Source organism: Scyliorhinus canicula, chromosome 2 (assembly GCF_902713615.1).
Source record: "Scyliorhinus canicula chromosome 2, sScyCan1.1, whole genome shotgun sequence".
Taxonomy (NCBI): Eukaryota; Metazoa; Chordata; class Chondrichthyes; order Carcharhiniformes; family Scyliorhinidae; genus Scyliorhinus; species Scyliorhinus canicula.
In genome coordinates this window covers 212,224,428-212,241,916 of record NC_052147.1, presented here as the reverse complement: position 1 = coordinate 212,241,916, position 17,489 = coordinate 212,224,428, and the positions used below count along the sequence as shown (strand labels likewise).

Below are 17,489 nucleotides of genomic sequence, written 5' to 3'. Positions count from 1 at the left end.
CCTTTTCCGCATCTATGGACACCACTACCTCCGGTACGTGGCTCAAACGGGGTCATTCTCACATTTAACAGCCTCCTTATATTACTAGAAAGCTGCCTGTCCTTTATGAAACCTGTTTGGTCCTTTGCAACTACCTCCGGGACACAAACAGCCATCCTTATCGCCACAAACTTAGCCAGCACTTTCACATCTGTGTTAAACAGCAATATAGGCCTATACGACCTACATTCCAACAGGTCTTTTCCCTTCTTTGGTATCAATGTGATCGTTGCCTGAATCATAGTCTCCTGCAGCTCCCTCTTCTCCAATGCCTCATTAAACTCCCTCAAGAGATGTGGTGCCAGGTCCATTGCAAACTCCTTATAGAATTCCACCGGGTAACCATCAGGCCCCGGGGCCTTTCCAACCTCTAACCCCTGTCCAATACCTCCCTCAGCCCCAAGAGCGCCTCTAGAGCCTGCCTCTGCTCTTCTTCCAGCGGTGAAAACTGAAGATAGTCTAAAAACAGTCCTACGTCCCCTCCCCCCCCCCCCCCCCCCCCCCCCCCCCCCCCCCCCACACACGCCCAGCCTGGGTCCCCCCTGTACAACTCCTTATAATAATCCCAAAACACCTATTTTTCTTCCCCGGCTCCAACACCACACTCCTGCCCCAGTCCGTATCTTCAATATTTCCATGGACATGGCCTGCCTTTGTGGCTGATGCACTAACATTCGACGCGCCGTTCCCAGTGTTCATACTACACCGCCTTCTTGCCCTACGCAGCTGTCCTACCGCCCTCCCCATCGTCAACCCTGTAATTATTTCCTCCGTGGTGGGCACCCTCAAGTACTCCCTGTTCTGTGAAGAAGGCTACCTGCGGTCCTCCTCCTCCCCCACCCAAACAAAGCCCCATCTCGAACCACAGATCACCTCCCCCAAAGACAAACAAAAGAAAAAAACACAACCACAGGCAGCTGGGGAGGGGTGGGGGAGGAACAGTCGTCCCCTTAATCAACTTTTCACTTGCTACCCATTGTCAACCCAGTTCATGCCCAGCATTTTTCATTGAGTCTCTAAACTAATTTCAATATGTGCAGCCATTCGAGGGGAACCTCTTGGCTTCCGGTACTCATTGCCCCTACAGGCACAGCGTGAAGCCAGTGCGAATCAGTGCTGGTTTCCAAAAACGGAAACCAGGCGTGATGGCCATGCCAGGGGGCTCAGAGGCGATTGAAGTCCCCGGGTGATCGGGTACAGGATAGGGCAGTGCCCCCCCCAGACATCCTGGCAATGCCAATCTGGCATTGCCAGGGTGCTAGGGAGCTGTGCGAGGGTGCCAAAGGACAGTGCCTGAGAGGGGTCATGGCTATGAAGAGGGATGGCATTGGGGGGAGGGGGTCCCTCAGCCACTCCAAAGTGGACTACTCATTCAGGGCGGGGGGGGGGGGGGGGGGTGGCAATGCCCTGATGCCGGTGGGGATGGAATGGGAGTGAGGCGGTCACCTTCATGCTGCTGTGATTGGGGAGGGGGGGGGGGGGGGCAGACATTTAGTTATGGGAGGAGGCGGCGAGAGGCTGCCACTCCAGTGTCAAGGCCTGAGGGTGTTGCCCATGTCTGGGGAGGGGGGGGGGGATTTGTGATGTCTGTGCATGGGGAACCTTCGACTTATTGTGGCACCCTTTAAAAAGGGTGCCCTGACCGTGGGAGGTGATGGTCTTGCTAGAGTCTTTAGGTCCCTACTCCAGACCCAAGTGTGGGAGAATTGAATGAGAATCTCTCCAACCTCCAAAAAAATGACCTAAAGGGTGGATTCGCCGCCAAGTTCCCGATGTGGCGGATAATTGTGCATCGGGCAAAACACGGGATCGGCACCACCCCCATATCAGACCCCTCCCCAATATCAGGGACCTCTCCCACCAGTCACACCTACCTGGAAGCTAAAGAGCAGTCCAGGCAGAAACAGTGAAAAATCTCTGCTTTTTCACTGACCTGTCTCTTATACCTGCTGCCTCAGACAGAAGTCTGGAAAGCAAAAGCTGTACTTCATAGAAAGCCAAAACACATCACAAGGCTTTAAACACACTCAAGAACCTTAAATGTGTGAGGCCTCTATCCACTTTCAAAGATAAATAACTTTTGGTAGGCTATAATTGACAGGATAATAGCTTCTAGACAGTCAGGTGACTGGATTGTATATTGTCATTTCCCTTCATGCTTGAATGCATATCAAGTACCTTGCTGTGAAACAAACCACAATGTTTATAAATATCAGAAATCACTTAACTGCTTTTGATGTGGTGATGATTGTTAATCATAGCTAGATGTTTATACATATTGTGGTTAGGTTCACAACAGCAAATCTGAGATCCATTCATGCATGAAGGGAAGAGTTGCCTCTTAACTGCCCTCAAGAGGGCAAAGATTCAACCACATTGCTGTGGGTCTGGAGTCACATGTAGGTAAGGATGGCAGATTTCCTTCCCGAAAGGACATTGGTGAACCAGATGCGTTTTTCCCGACAATCAAGAACGGTTTCATGGTCATCATTACAATTTTTAATTCCAGATATTTTATTGAGTTTAAATTCCATCACCTGCCATGATGCGATTCGAACCCGGACCCCAGACCATTATTCTGGATTACTAGTCCAGCGACACTACCAGTATGCCACCACCCCCCTCATCACTGATCATTGGCCAAGAATAAAGAAACTACAATTTACCGTTTACAGTCAAGTTGAATGTTAAAAGCAAACTTGATTAGATTTTTGGAGGATAACATCCCTTAAAACGTCCTCACTTACAAAATTCCCAGAGTTAAGCTCTCAGCCTTATTGCACCACAGAGGAAGTTGTACCTTTGTGTGACTAAATGATCAGCCAACATAAAGAATGATATTTTGATACAAGATTGTTGAAAATCTCAATTGCAAACCACTGTGGTAACCGGGATAATTTCAGGCAGGTACATTTATGTTCTTTCTAAAGGAACTCAGCGTGTTAAACAATATCATGAGGCTTGCTCATTTCTGATTAACGTTTTATAGAAAAAGCAACCAAATTTATTTCCTTTTCAGGCAATATATTTGCATGGATTCATGTATGAGCTTTAAGTTGCAATTTGTTTTTTAAATAGTTGTATACCTTCAAAGTTGCACTCTACCGATCTGGAGTCCTTTTCGGCTCTTTCTCGCTCTCGAAGTTGCTGTTTACTATCCTTAACCGTCTAAAAGATTTAATGAAAACAAATTTATTTATAGAACTAAAATCAGGTCTGCATCAAATGTTTACCAAAGTTAAGGTACCCTAAATAAAAAGTAAAATTTTAATTGGCAGGAGAAATTCAAAATTTAGCGATTACCTAAACCTAAATACATATGCTGGTAATCTGAAATAAAAATAGAAAATGTTGGAAATACTAAGCAGTTCTGGCATCAACCGTGGGGATAGAAAAACCATGCAATCAAGCTGCAGCAATAGCTGTTGACTGCGCAAAAGAACTTATCTTTGTCTGCAGAGGTAACCTGTTCTCCCCAGCTGCAGCAGGTCACCAGCGGAAAACTCCCTCTTTCTCACTTGCCCTGTTAAGCACTGTGGGATATTTTAGATATTAAAGGTTTGATATTAATGAGAGTAATAGTTATTACTTTTGAAGTTCTTCCACTGACTTGAAACAATTCCACCTAACTTTGCTGTGAACAATTCTATATTTTTGAAAGAGCATGAATGAAAATTGAACAATGCATAGACAACACCCAGTACAAAAATAGAACTGAAATAGCTGTTCTTGAATAAGTCAAATAAGCAAGTGTATTCCCCAAATGCCATTTTCAGCTGGATTCATTCAAGGGGGTTGAAATGTAAGGCCTTTCAGCCAGAGTTATGTCACATCACATTTGGTCGCAATAACATCAGATTTATTTGCTACTGTTCTGTCGTATTAATGACATGCATTCATTTTAAGGCAAATAAGATGACAAATGAGCAAAATAGACTAAGCAACAATTCTCACAAACATTTGTATTTTTCTTATAGCTAATGGAGTGGGAACAGATATGACATTAGAAGCAGAATATTAAACTTTCCCCCAACACTTATGCAGTAAGTTCCATATCTGGTCCCATTCAGTTTGAACCCTTCTACAAAAATTATTCTTTTTTAAAAGCAGCTTGCAGAAAAGTTACATTCTGTGTAGCTCCTTACAGGAGGCACTGGGGCAAGATATTTAAAATGTATCTGCAATTCATGCTGTTGGTGCCTTTGTAATGGCGGGTGCATTCGTGAGCAGACTCTATCTGCTAGCATCAACCCTACAAAAAAAAATAATTAAAAAAATTAATGGAATGTCTGGGCAATCAGCCCAAATTCTACAATTGCTGGTCCCACCAGGACCATCAACAAGGGCTCTAAGTAGGGGCAGCACGGTGGCACAGTGTTAGCTCTGCTGCCTCACGGCGCCGAGGTCCCAGGTTCGATCCCGGATCTGTGTCACTGTCCATGTGGAGTTTGCACATTCTCCCCTGTGTCAGCGTGGATCTCACCCCCACAACCCAAAGATGTGCAGGGTAGATAGATTGGCCATGCTAAATTACCCCTTAATTGAAAAAAATGAATTGGGTACTCTTAAATTTATAAAATAAACAAGGGCTCTAAGTGAACTGCGATTTGCAGATTTAAGCACAAGTTGTCCGTCGCATCGCGCAAATTTTCTGGAGCGGCGGGTCCCCGCCGGCAGCGAGATTGTCTGTCCTGCCAGCTGGCGAAAGGGATTTCCAATTGTGGGCAGCCCCACGCCGTTGAGATATCCCCAGGGCGTGATTCGTAACGGAAAATCCCGACAGTGGAAAATCCCAGCCCCAGATGTTTCAGTTCAGATGCATTCCCCCAACAGCAGTGAACTTCTCAGCATTTGCTGCTAATGAGGAAGAAAAATCCGACCAATTGTCTCAGGTCGATATCCTTACATCAAACCTGTTCTAATAAAAGGCCATCGCCCTGAAATGATAATTCTGGTTTCTCTCTCCATAGATACTGTCAGACCTGCAGATTATTCCAGCATTTTCTGATTTTATATTTTTCATTCAGGATTATGACTCTTGCAGGTGGATAGTTTGCCCAGTTAAGTTTCTGGTCACTGGTGATTCCCAGGTTGTTTATGGAAGATTTGGCAATGGTAAACATAAATGTTTTAAAGGTGTTAATATGTGAAACTCTGTCCGAACATTCAGATTTTTTTCTTTTAAGTGAACAAGAACAGTAGAACGCATTTGAATTAAAAAACTGTTGAGTATTGCTTGAAAAAAGACATGCTATTGAAGCTTTAATCTTGCACTATCAGGACAGACACAAGAATGCCAAACTTGAAAGAAAATAACAATTTATACATTTCGTGGGAGTAACAATTTATATTGCCTGAAAAAAAAGGGTGCTGGTAGATTGGCAAGCCGACTCAGGATTGGTCAAGGCACTGCAGAGAATGTTCCAGGGAGCAATTGTCCCCCATATTTTTGTTTAATTCAAAACAGACACAATGCTTGGATATATTCTTTTGCCTGCAGAGGGTAGGTCCCAACATATTAATAAATGTAGCTTCTAGCAAGCAGAAATGAGCTACATTGGCAAGCCCGAATGATAATCTTAAATTAGTTCTTAGTGTAATTCTTAGTATGTTGTTCAGGATATTTCAGAAAAGTGCTGTCCAATCATGCAATCGCACCAAACATTAGACGTTGAGGCCTATGGCCAATGTACCTGACCTTGTACTGGCACAGAAATTCATGTACAAGCTTACTCACTTCTGTGGTAGGCAGAAAGTCTTTTTGACGTTAGTGAGAAATTATCAATGTATTGCTACTGCAATGGCTAGCTTCACCTGTTCGCTCAAATTTGAGATATTTTACCCTTCCAGGGTAATCTGAGATAGATTGGACCCTTTAGGTTCATTCATGAATATACATAATACAGAATGAGTGATGATCTGAGTGAGAGTAGCCATTATCCCAAAGGATAGGTTTTAATGGGCCCCTCTTTTAGCGTCAAGTTTACACAGTGCCCAAATGGCTCAGGCCCTATGGGTGCGGTTGCTAATAAGGCAAATCTTATAAGTGAATGGAGCTATAGGAAGCCCAATGCGTAAATTGACAAGTGAAGGGAGGCTTACGGTAGACAGTGATGAAGATCCCAATTAATGGACTTTTCAACTAGCATGTCAAGGAAAGAGAACTTGTTAAACTACTCAATTTAAAGGGAATTTTGAGCATAGGATGGAGTGCATTAAAAGGTGCAGATTCAATTATAGCAACTGTATCCTAGTAACAGAAATATGCAAAAAGTTGGGAGGTTAGGAATCATATTCCATTGTAAATATATTTTCTTTGGAAACCAACAAAAATTTGAGAGAGAATTGGGTCGAGAGAGATTCCAGCTATTGGCATGCCTCATTTTTTTTTTTAAACAGGTATAGTGTCTCAAATCTGGCTGTCCATATGACAGTAATGTCTGGAAACCTAACTTTTAAGTTGCATGCATGGATTTTTATTATTGGGCAAGTAGAATAACTTACTGGGTTGTTGGGCTAGGTGCTGCATTGGCATCAACTAGTCATTTGCTTTGCGTGCATGACTTGTTCATTGCTTAGAGCGACCCTTGACCTGATCCCAAACTGTGTGACATGAATTCCCTGAATCAAAAACTGGCAAGATTCAAAACCCGGCAAGGATTTGAAGGACTGTACCTGTAATAACACATGTGGAATGAAACTGAAATAGTAAGAATTTGTTGGCTGTGCTTGGGATTCTTCACACTGAACTCCCATTTTGGGTTGACTGTCAATGGGCAAAAGTAATGAAAATAAAGTGCGAAGCAGACATGAGGAATTAAATACTATTGACCTGCGCAGCTGTGCATTCTCACTGCGTAGAGGTTGGAGACTCATAGCTATTTCTGCTTGTACATTAGTGCTTCCAATTACAGTGGTAGTAGAGAGATACTATCCTCGAGTTCCATTATCAACCTATGACCTCAGAGTCATCTGCCAACAGAAAGACATTAATATTTAACAAATCCTGTCAAATATACAAATCCTGTCAAAATATTGCACATAAGTATTTAATCGCCACCAAAGCACATTTCACCTTCAATGCAATAGATCATAATTTCCAACGCGTTTAACATGAATAAGATCTAGCTGTTTAGCTCAAGAATGGAAGAGAATTCCTCGAGCACTAACAATGTAAAGTTATGTATTACAATTGGTGAGCATTTTAGATATTTTGTTCAGGTGGTTGGTGGGGTGGGGTTATGAAATTTCCTAACTCACAACACCCGCCTCAGGGAAAAATCACCTAAATGGTGGGATCTTTGCTCTGGGAGGAGACGGTGCAGAATGGAGTCAGGCTCGCCGCCAGAAAGGCAAATCAAAGGTGGCTACAGAGGCTTCCTGTGCTAAAGTGGACGCTTAAAAAGGTCCACCTCACACTCTGCGACGCCATTACAGTTGCCTTTGTATAAATGAGCCCTATAGCCCCCACTGCACAAGTTCCTTCATCCACTTCCCATGCTCCATCCGTGGCATCTTACGCCAAACCCATTGTACTCACCCAATGGCCACATGTCAATTGTCACAATTACTAAAACGCTATTAACAGAACAATATTTCTATAGGTAACATAATATGCAGAAAGGAATATTCTCCTTTTATACGTGGCACAGGTTGCACTCTGCAGAATTACAGTCCTTCTAGCAATAGTTCACAGTCGCTTCCAATGGGTTCATGTTTTCACCAAGTAATAACTTTGGAGTGACCGCCTCCAAGTGGTGAAGTGGCAGTCACCCAGTTTGGGCTTGGATGGATTGGATTTGATGAATGATATTCTTGCCATCGAACTCCCTGTTATTAGGAATGAAAATAGGGCTACACATGTGAAACTCAACAACTCAGGAAAATGTCATACATGCCTGAAAATTCAAACCTTTCATGCCTTAAAAAGAGTTAGAATGTCGCTGCTTCGGAAACTACTGAGATGGTGTTTTACAATTTTTCGCCAATGAAGTAGTCCGCAAGTAAATCATTTTGTTTTGTTCACTTATAATCCTGAAGATTCTTTCCTATATATATTTTCAAAAGCAAGAACATTGACCACCAGTTGTGGCAAAAGTGAACTGCAGGTTTTAGTTGGCATTTGTATTTGATTCCAATAAATAAGGTGCGACAAATTAATTTTGAACCTTCTAAAATTGCACAAGTTTGAGAAAAGTAAACAACAAAATGCTTTTTTTATTGTAATTTTGCTCATATGAAAGCCTGCTCTGCATTTAATAGGATCATGGCTGATTGTGGCCTTGAAAGTTCACTTTTGTATCTGTCTCCCATAACTCTTGGTACCTTTGTAGATCAAAAATATGTCTAACTCAGCTTTCAATATGTTCCATGAACAAGTCTTCACTACTGTCTGGGGGAGGGACATTCCTTCTCTACTCCATTCTAAATGGCGGAAGATTTTGAGAGGCAGTGACATGGTGGTATTGTCATTGTGCTGGATATCCAGAGACCCAGAGTAATGCTCTGTGGACCCGGGTTCTAATCCCACCACGACAAAAAAAAATTAGGAATTAAGTCTAATGATAAACATGAAAGTATTATTGTAAAAATCCATCTGGTTCACTATGTCCTTTGGAGGAGGAAGTCTGCTGTCTTTACCTGTGATCCCAGACTATCAGCTGTGGTTGATTCTTAACTGCATAGTAAGCCACCCAGTCTCGGGCAATTAGAGATGGGCAACAAATGCTCACCTTGCCAGTGACAGCGATAGCCACTTCCTAGTTCCAGACTTCCCCATGAGGGGAAATATCCTCTCAGCATCTCCCCTGTCTTTGTATCCTCCTCCACTTTCCTATCGTTGTATAATTAGCAAATTGGGCTCCAGTGCACTCTTGCTTAATTATTCATATAGTTTATATAGAGTTGAGAACCCAGCACGGATCCCATGGCACCCCACGAAGTACAGTTTAACAACCTGAAAATGATCCATTTCTCCTGACTCAGTTTTCTGTCAGTTATGCAATTGTCTACCATGTTTATATAATACATCCAACACCACGAATTGTTTGGCTGGATTCTCTGTTCTGGACGATAAGTGCTCCCACCAGTGGAGACCTCGCCAATGGTCTCCGCTGGCGCTAGGAGTGGCAACCGTGTAATTCCCTCTCCTTTACCATGCTAATTTATGCAAGGAGGAGAGCTCGCTATATTCCATTGAAATTCCTGGTATCAGACCACCATTTTGAGCGGCCAATCTGCCCCAAACCCCCCCCCTCCCCCCACAGTACGTACTGGGATGTCCTCCAGCCCCTATCAGTGTCCCCCAATGGAGTCCAACCCCCCCTCCCCTTCAATAGTCACCCACTTGAAAGCTGAAGAGCCCAGTCAGGCAGTAGAGTGACAAATTACTGCATTTTACCCACCCTTCCCTAACATCTACTATGTCAGACAAAAGTGTGTAAAGCAGCAGCTGTTAAAGTGTCAGATGCTTCCTTGAAAGCTAAGTACACTTTAAGGCTTCAAATTCCTTGAGCCGTTGAAATACAAATCTTCCATTCAATTTCTACAGCAATACCTTGCATAAGCCAGTGTGTGAGTTTTATTTCTCCAGAGAGAGTGTGCTTGGTGGATTGTTACTCTATCTTTCCCTTGCACGCTTGAATGGCATCTCAAGTACCCTACGATGATGCTACCCAATATTTATAAACACCTTGCTATGATTGACAGTTCCTCACCACATCAAAGCAGCTAAGTGCTTTCACTTCTTTTTCATAGCAGCATGTACTGAGGAGAGGGCAGATTTGCATTGAGGGCAAGTGAGGTATCCAATAGGCTGGGGGGGGGGGGGGGGGGGGGCGCACCTCAGTTATGCACCGATCTCCTTGACCCACCACATGGTTCACTCAATCAGGGGCACGCTTGGGGTAACAAACAAAATTAGCAGTATTTTCTGCTTTGGGGTTGTGCATAACAGCATGGTAGAAACCTGGGTTGCCAGCCTGTCAATCACATGGAAGTGGATGTAAATCACCACCCATTAGCTCGTTGCTGTCACTGGCAAGAAACAAGAGCATCAGAACAGAATTGTTGCCCGGCGTTGATCCCGTATTTCAACTGACGCTCCATTCTCCGCCCAAACAGAACTGACCCCAATTTTGGCCGAAGCTCCACTTTCTGCCCAATCGGGAAACCTGCAACTGGCATCGGGCAGTGGAGAATCCACTCCCTTATTTTGTGTAGCTTTTACCTTACCTTTGATGTGGCACCTTTTCAAAAGTTATTTGTAAATCCAAATATAGAATTACTGGTTTTCCTTTTACCAGCTTGTTTGTTACATCCTCAAGAATTCTAATAAATTTGTTAAACATGATTTCCTTTTCATAAAATCATGTTGATTCTGCTTGATTGTATGAATTTCTAATGTCCTGTTACTACATTTCTCAATGATGGCTAATGGCTTTTAGCTTCTTGCCGTCTGTCTCTCTCCTTTCTTGACGAGAGGTGGTTTTTTCAGTCTGCTGGGACCTTTCCAGAATCCAGGAATTTGAGGATTGCAATCAATTTTGGTTTATACATATATATATTTTAAGGATAGTTACTCAAAACATAAGCAAAAGCAGACATCTAGTGATCACCATTTGACAAATGAATTTTGTACCTACATAACTAAAGAGTAGCGTTGAATAGTGCCACGCCCGAGTACAAGCAAGAGCTTAAGTAGTGGTTAGTAGATATTCTACTTGCCAAAAAGGTAAATTATAGCATTTATAACAACTACCTTGATCAGCAATCACAGCCTTCAGTTCACTTAAAAGATATCGGATAGTTTTCACTTTCTTGGCTGTTTTGTCAGGACTTTGCTTTTTAGCTTTTGTATACTTGTCAAAACTGGTCTGACAGCTGGTGTCCCTCACAGGTGTAATATCCACTAAATTAACGTGATCTTCTTCACTTATTGTCCCATCACTCTGCTCAGTATCTGATTTATCAGTCCCCTGTGATTGTATCTGTGCGTTCCAAGCCTCTTGCTGAGGCTCTTCCTCATGCTGCATTTGGGTTATGTGACACTGGATACACTTCAATAGCTCTTGTTCCTTCAGTTGTTGCAGGCCATGGTTAATCAAGCTGTGACTTCCACCACTGTCACAAACCAACTGAGTTAAAGGATGTGCAATCACAGCAGGTGGGGCTGTAGATGGAGCAAAATTCATCACAGGTTGTACTGGAGGGGCAATGATAGCTGTGGCTGAATAAGTGGGTAGAAGGTTCAATCCTCCATGCAGAACAGGTTGATTGTAAAGATCAGTGGACATACTCTGCTAAAATAATGGAAAAGTTAATATAAGCATTCGGCACGATAGTGACCATAAAAACAGTGCCAAATCAGGTTTCTTGTAAGGAATTAAATTAACCTCAAGTTAACCAAGTAACCTTAGTTACTAACAATTTTAATGAGAAGCCTTGCTCATCTCCACGGCACTCATGATCACCACACCACCCCACCCAACCCGCTGCCTTCCCTCCTCCATGGCAAGAGCCCAAAAATCAATCTTTCTGAAAGGAGAGATGCCTGTGGAAGTGCAACTGGTGCCAGCAGTTCATCCAAAGTCCTCAGGAAGAGACTGAATTTTGGGACAGCTTTGAGCCTCTCTATTTAGACACACATTGCATATACAGCATTGACAGTCCCCGATATATTTTTATCCTACTGGCCTGAATTTTTCAGATGATCCCTTCCCACCATCCAAAGAGTCCCTGTCGACTCCAGAGTGCTCCTCAGTCAGTTAATGCTCGAATGAGTGTCAAGTGGTCACAGGCGGGACTTGAACCTCTCACTCAGGAGAACACCCCGCCTTAGAGAGCATCCAGCCAATTAGATTGGCTGGAAGCTCTCCAATCCCTGTGGCATCTAAGAACTGCAGTGGACTGAAGAGGAAGTGCACCAAAATGCCTGAGCCTAAGTCCTGGAACAGAGGACAAGTCAAGTGTAATGGGTCCCAGGATGGGGAGGAAATAGGGAAGACCCATGGAGGTGGGTTCCACCAGCCACTGGACCTTAAGAGGGGGGATGGCATCCACAATCAGAAGTTGTCTTCTGATGGAGACATCAGCCCACCCACCCGAGATCCTGTTCTTTTTTGGGCTTCCATACTAGGCGAATCCTCCCAGCGGCCTAAAAATTGAGGCTCAATTGGCCTCAAGGACAGGCTTCCCATGAGATCAAATTTTCAGCAACATGCTCAATTATGGTTGCAATGGCACAAAATTTACTTACAAGAGCAGTGTACTAAAAGATTTATATGCCGTCTCTTAGAATATCATAGTTGAGGGAGAATCTAGTGAGATATACAGCATGTTAAATTATTTGAAAGGCAAAGGTACACCAGGACTCGTATGACACAATTACAAATTAAGTTAGTGAAAAGTAAATTCAAATAGATATTAATAGATGGACTTTTAGAAACATTTAAAATAATCTGCCAGGTAGTATCGTAGAGGCAAAAATATTTGGTGTGCTCAAAGTGAAACGGGATGTAAACAAATGAAAATCAGGGTGCTAGGGAGAAAGATTGTGATGCACAGATCAACCTCTTTTCATCACCAACCTTTCCATGGTAACCATTTGCAGCATGTTATTAAGTTTTGGTATTAAGTGGCACTGAATTTCAACACTGGAGTTGTGTTATTGAGGGTTGTGTTATGAGGTACTCAGGTTTTGCCACTGGGTGGTGCGAAGCTGAAACTACAAGGTCTTCAAGAAAACAGAGAGGGATTTTTTAAAACCTCGTGATTACCTGTGGACCAATAATTCAGAGAAATAATTTAATATATTCCAGCCAAACTACTTTATTGTGAAGCATATCAATTCAAATTTTCAATGAACGGATCATCTTTACCTATAAGACTGTTCGACCAACATTTAAAAAAGATTCTACTGAAAATAATTTACCACTTCTGTAAATGTTATGTTTCTTTTAAAATGATTTTAGATTGTTGATATTAACGTGTAAAAGCTTCCATACCAAATAAACCGGCAGGTACATTTTTAATTGCTGAACATGGGAGTAGACATTTTATTTATAGTGATACCACAAACTAAGGGCGAGATTCTCCGCACATCCCGACGGTGCGGAGAATAGCGTGGCTCGTAAAATTTTACGGCCACGCTGTTCCGACGCCCTCCCGCTATTCTCCCCCTCCCACGCCCAACTCCCGACACGAATCGCTGCCGCCGTTTTTTTACAGCCGGCAGCGATTCATAGCTGATAGATGGGCCGAGTTCCCAGCCCTTTACGGCTGTTTTACGAACGGCAAACACACCTGGTCTGGCCGTTCGTAAAAAACGGCCGTAAACACTCGCATTTTATAACCATGGCACCGATTGGCACGGCAAGTACCACGGCCGTGCGAAGGGTGCCATGGGCCCGCGATCGGTGGGCACCGTCGCGGGTAGCGGGCCCCGATGCCCGTGCACTATTTGTCCTTCCGCGCCCCGCAGTATCCATTCGCGGGGCGGCTGAGGGGCATCCCGGCCCACGCATGCACGGGTTTCGCGCAAATACGCGATGACGTCATCCGCGCATGCACGGGTTGGAGTCTTCCAATCCGCGCAATGCGCGGCTGACGTCATATGACGCGTCAGCCGGCGCTAACTCGGGCAAGCGGGCTTAACGAAATTCGTTAAGCCCGTGATGCCGGAGCTTATGGCGTCGAGCTGCTAGCCCGACCGGGGACCAGAATCGGTTCCCGGTCGGGAAGGGGGGGGGCTGGCGTCAAACCCACCCGGATTTGACGCCAGCCTTATGATTTCTCCCCATATGGGAGAATCTCGCCCTAAAAGTGCCTGAATCTTAGCTACAAATTGGCATCAGTTGAGGGTCATCCAGTGTCACAGGAATAGTGTTGCAGTAGTGTATAATTAGTTACATCATAGTGTAGTGTTGTAATTAGCTACAACAACTACACAAGAATAACAGCGCACTGCCGAGTTTCCTTCTACTTTAAACAAGTCGGAGCAATCTACCTGTTCGGACACAAGCTTGATCGGACATGAGTGATCGGTCGCACACAAAGTGGCTCCTGCTGGAGGCTTCAGTTTTAGTCCTTTCTACCCGGTTAATGGGCACTTTATTTGTAAAAGTGCAAAATAGTTGGAGGGAGTTGCTTTCCGCCGCCAAAGTGGAATGTCAGCGATTCAAAACCTAGCAAAAGTAGATTAAAGCTTTGGTTCAAGACGTGGAGGATCCGCGTGGCACAGTAACAGAGAGCATGGCGGAGTCGGGAGCATCGTCAGCACTACCCCTTTGCCTGTGGAGTAGATGATGGGAATTCATCAAGGGGGAAGTTTTAGGCACCATCGGCAAGAGATGCAAGAGGCCTGGTCCAAAGTAATCGAGGGAGCAGGAACCCTCTTCACAGGACTTTCGAATGGGTGGAGAAACATTGAAAATGAATGAAAATGAAAATCGCTTATTGGTCACGAGTAGGCTTCAAATGAAGTTACTGTGAAAAGTTACTGTGAGTCACAAGGTGCGACAATCCAGGAGGTGGAAAGGGCGGAATCTGACCACAACGACTGGATCATATTGTTGGGAGGCAGAGGTGACGAGATGAGTCTGGGAGAGGCCTGCAAGGTGTTGAAGGCAAAGATGGATGATGAGGAGAATTGGTCCATGCAGCAGAACTTAAGAGGGACTGCGGTAGGAGGTGGAGGGAACGAGTGCCATGGACTACATAAGGAGGATATTCGCAAGCTGGTCGAGGAGGGGTTCTTCGAGAAACCCCTGGACAAGATGAGCCTAATACAGTTTATGGTGGTGCACAGGGTCCATATGGGTTTGGGCTCGTACGAGTGGGTTCTTCCCTGAAGTAGAGGGCAAAAGCAAATCACACCCACATGATTTGGTCTTGCCTGAAGTTAAGGGGATTCTGGGCCTCAATCTTCGAGGCACTGTCAGAGTTTATGGGGGTGAGGATGGAGCTGTGTCCATTGGTGGCGATCTTCGGAGCTGCCAGAGCTACTGGAGGGGAGGGGGTCCAATGTTGTGGCCTTCGCCACTCTGATTGCCCAATGAAGGTGTTGGGGTGGTTGGGGGATATGGCAGAGTTCCTACAATTGGAGAAAGTTAAGTTCACCCTTAAAGAGTCGGAAGAGAGGTTTTGTGGAATATAAAGCCTGTTTCTGTCTCTATTCAAGGATTTGTTTGTTGCCAGCGGGTAAGGGGGTGGCTTTGCCAGGGGGGGTGTTAGTTAAGGGGAGAAAAAGGGGAATGAACTGTTAGTAATTTGGTTGTGTCTTTTGTTGACTGTGTTTTGTTGCTTATATTGGAATAAAATATATTTTTAAAACAGCAAAAGATGACAAGTGCAGATGGAATGCCTTTCAATGTAGACAGTTACCAGATTTGCATGATGAGCAACATTAGGTGGTCAAAAGATTTTTAAAATGACCATATATGCATCACCAAACAGTGGTCGACCAGTTGGTGGTGCAGTTTTAGCAGCAGATTCATGTTTCTCTGCAATCCAATCAGTATAGGAACCAAACGAGTCAATCTCCAAGTACGGCCTTCGAGCAGCATAACTCTCATGAGTTCTTCAGCTGATATACAACAAACCTTGGGTTTGGTGGTAGGGCCAATACAAAGGCAACTTGCAATGCACCAACTACCTTGATGTACAAGACTAATGCCACGTAGTAGAGAAATTAGTCAGCAACTAAATCCAGTCTTATGCAAGGGACTTATCAAAGAGGAAGGTTTCTTCTGTAGCTGAATCGCCTTACAAAGCAGTGTGACAGGTCAGTTAGAGAGGTTGTATCCCTGTAGCAGTTTAGAATCTAGGTTGAAGGGTTGAAGGAAGCCATTCCATTATGTTTAGGTAATTTACCTCCAAAATAGTTCATGGGAAGAATGAGGAAAAGGAAAAAAAGTGTTAAAAAAAATAAAGGCTGTGATCACAAGGGAAGTCTAAGAATAGGGGTAAAATGGGTGTTTAACTAAAATAAGTCAAAAGGGGGGGAAAAGGAAATAGTGAGTGAGAAAGTGAATTACAGGGCAGCAGTGAAAAGGATGAAAACATAATATTTATTTTTATGTGATTAGGCTTTCTGCAATTTATTTTACCAATAAACAAAATTTCTATTTTCCTAGGAGATAAATTACTAAAATAAAAACAAATTACTGCTGATGCTGGAATCTGAAACAAAAACAGAAAATAGTGGAGAATCTCAGCAGGTCTGACAGCATCTGTGGCGAGAAAAGGGAGCTGCCGTTTTGAGTCCAGATAAGATTTGACAAAGACGGATGATTCTTTGTCAAAGATTTAGAGAGGTTGTATCCCTGTAGCAGTTTAGAATCTACATATGGGTTGAAGGAAGCAATTCCATTGCATGCCATTATAGAATGAATTTTCTCTCCACAGATGCTGTCAGACCTGCTGAGATAAATTAAACTTTTTTTTAAAAAAGCTTCAGTGTACACGGTGACATTAATGTATAGATCTGGTTACTCTAGGGAGACTGCTAGTTTAAGTTAAATATCCCAGACATTGTGAATAAAATATCTGCAATAAAACAACCCATTTATATACTCACGCCTTGTATTACTAATGGATGCTCAGCACTTTTTGGAGACATAGCTGGTGTAGAGGTAGGAAGTCGACAATTAAACATTGGAACAGCTTGTGATCCTAAGAAAACACATTACAGTTTGTTTATGGTAACTACTAGTTTCATACAGTTAAAATTTATGGTGTGCCATTTATTGGCAGATAGAAACTCAATTATATTAAGCACATTCATTCTAAGATATGAATGAAGATTTTCTTGACTACAAGATTCATTGTAAAGTCACTGAGCACATCCTTACCAGAGTCCAAAATTGTGTAGTAAGATTGGGCAGGTGTCCCATTAGAGGCACTAACCGGAGCTTGGCCATTCAGAAGACCCATTTGTGTCTGTACATGATCAGAGAGGCACTGATTAATTACAGGAGTTTGCTGGCTTGATGGAATTGTGAACTGCGGCATCGTTGACACATGCACAGTGTTGTTCACACCTACTTCTGCTGCATCAGGGGTCACCTTGAACTTTGGTGTTGCAACTAAGCAGAAAATAAATCAGATTTGAACTCTAGCAATGTTAGCGTAGTTTAAGACACAACATAATCTGTTCACATTAAATAGCTTCAAGCACAGTAGGAATCCAAAAATTGCTTTTAGAAATGGCACTCGTAAAAAAATCTCAATTTCCCAATGATTTGGGAATTCAAAATCCTATAATCAGACAACAACCTGCAAAGTCATGGGAGGGATTCTTTGGTTTCAAATCTAAGTGCTTCTGTCAGCAGAGAATCAGGACTTGGAACACTGCTGAGGTGGTATTCTCATAATTTACCAAGCTAAATTATGCATAGTGGAGAGCACGTCGGCCTCCCTGCGCTTACTGGTCAGGACATCATTTTCTATAT

General features: G+C 43.4%; 1 protein-coding gene across 1 annotated transcript in view; it reads right to left on the bottom strand.

The window, feature by feature from the left end:
* ccdc14 (coiled-coil domain containing 14) overlaps nucleotides 1-17,489 on the bottom strand; it is a 79,510-nt gene that overhangs the window by 27,282 nt on the left and 34,739 nt on the right. The window contains 8 exon segments of the mRNA XM_038789527.1: nucleotides 3,126-3,188; nucleotides 3,191-3,207; nucleotides 6,872-6,953; nucleotides 6,956-6,997; nucleotides 7,000-7,011; nucleotides 10,799-11,336; nucleotides 16,616-16,710; nucleotides 16,890-17,123. Coding sequence (XP_038645455.1) covers nucleotides 3,126-3,188; nucleotides 3,191-3,207; nucleotides 6,872-6,953; nucleotides 6,956-6,997; nucleotides 7,000-7,011; nucleotides 10,799-11,336; nucleotides 16,616-16,710; nucleotides 16,890-17,123 — 1,083 coding nt within the window.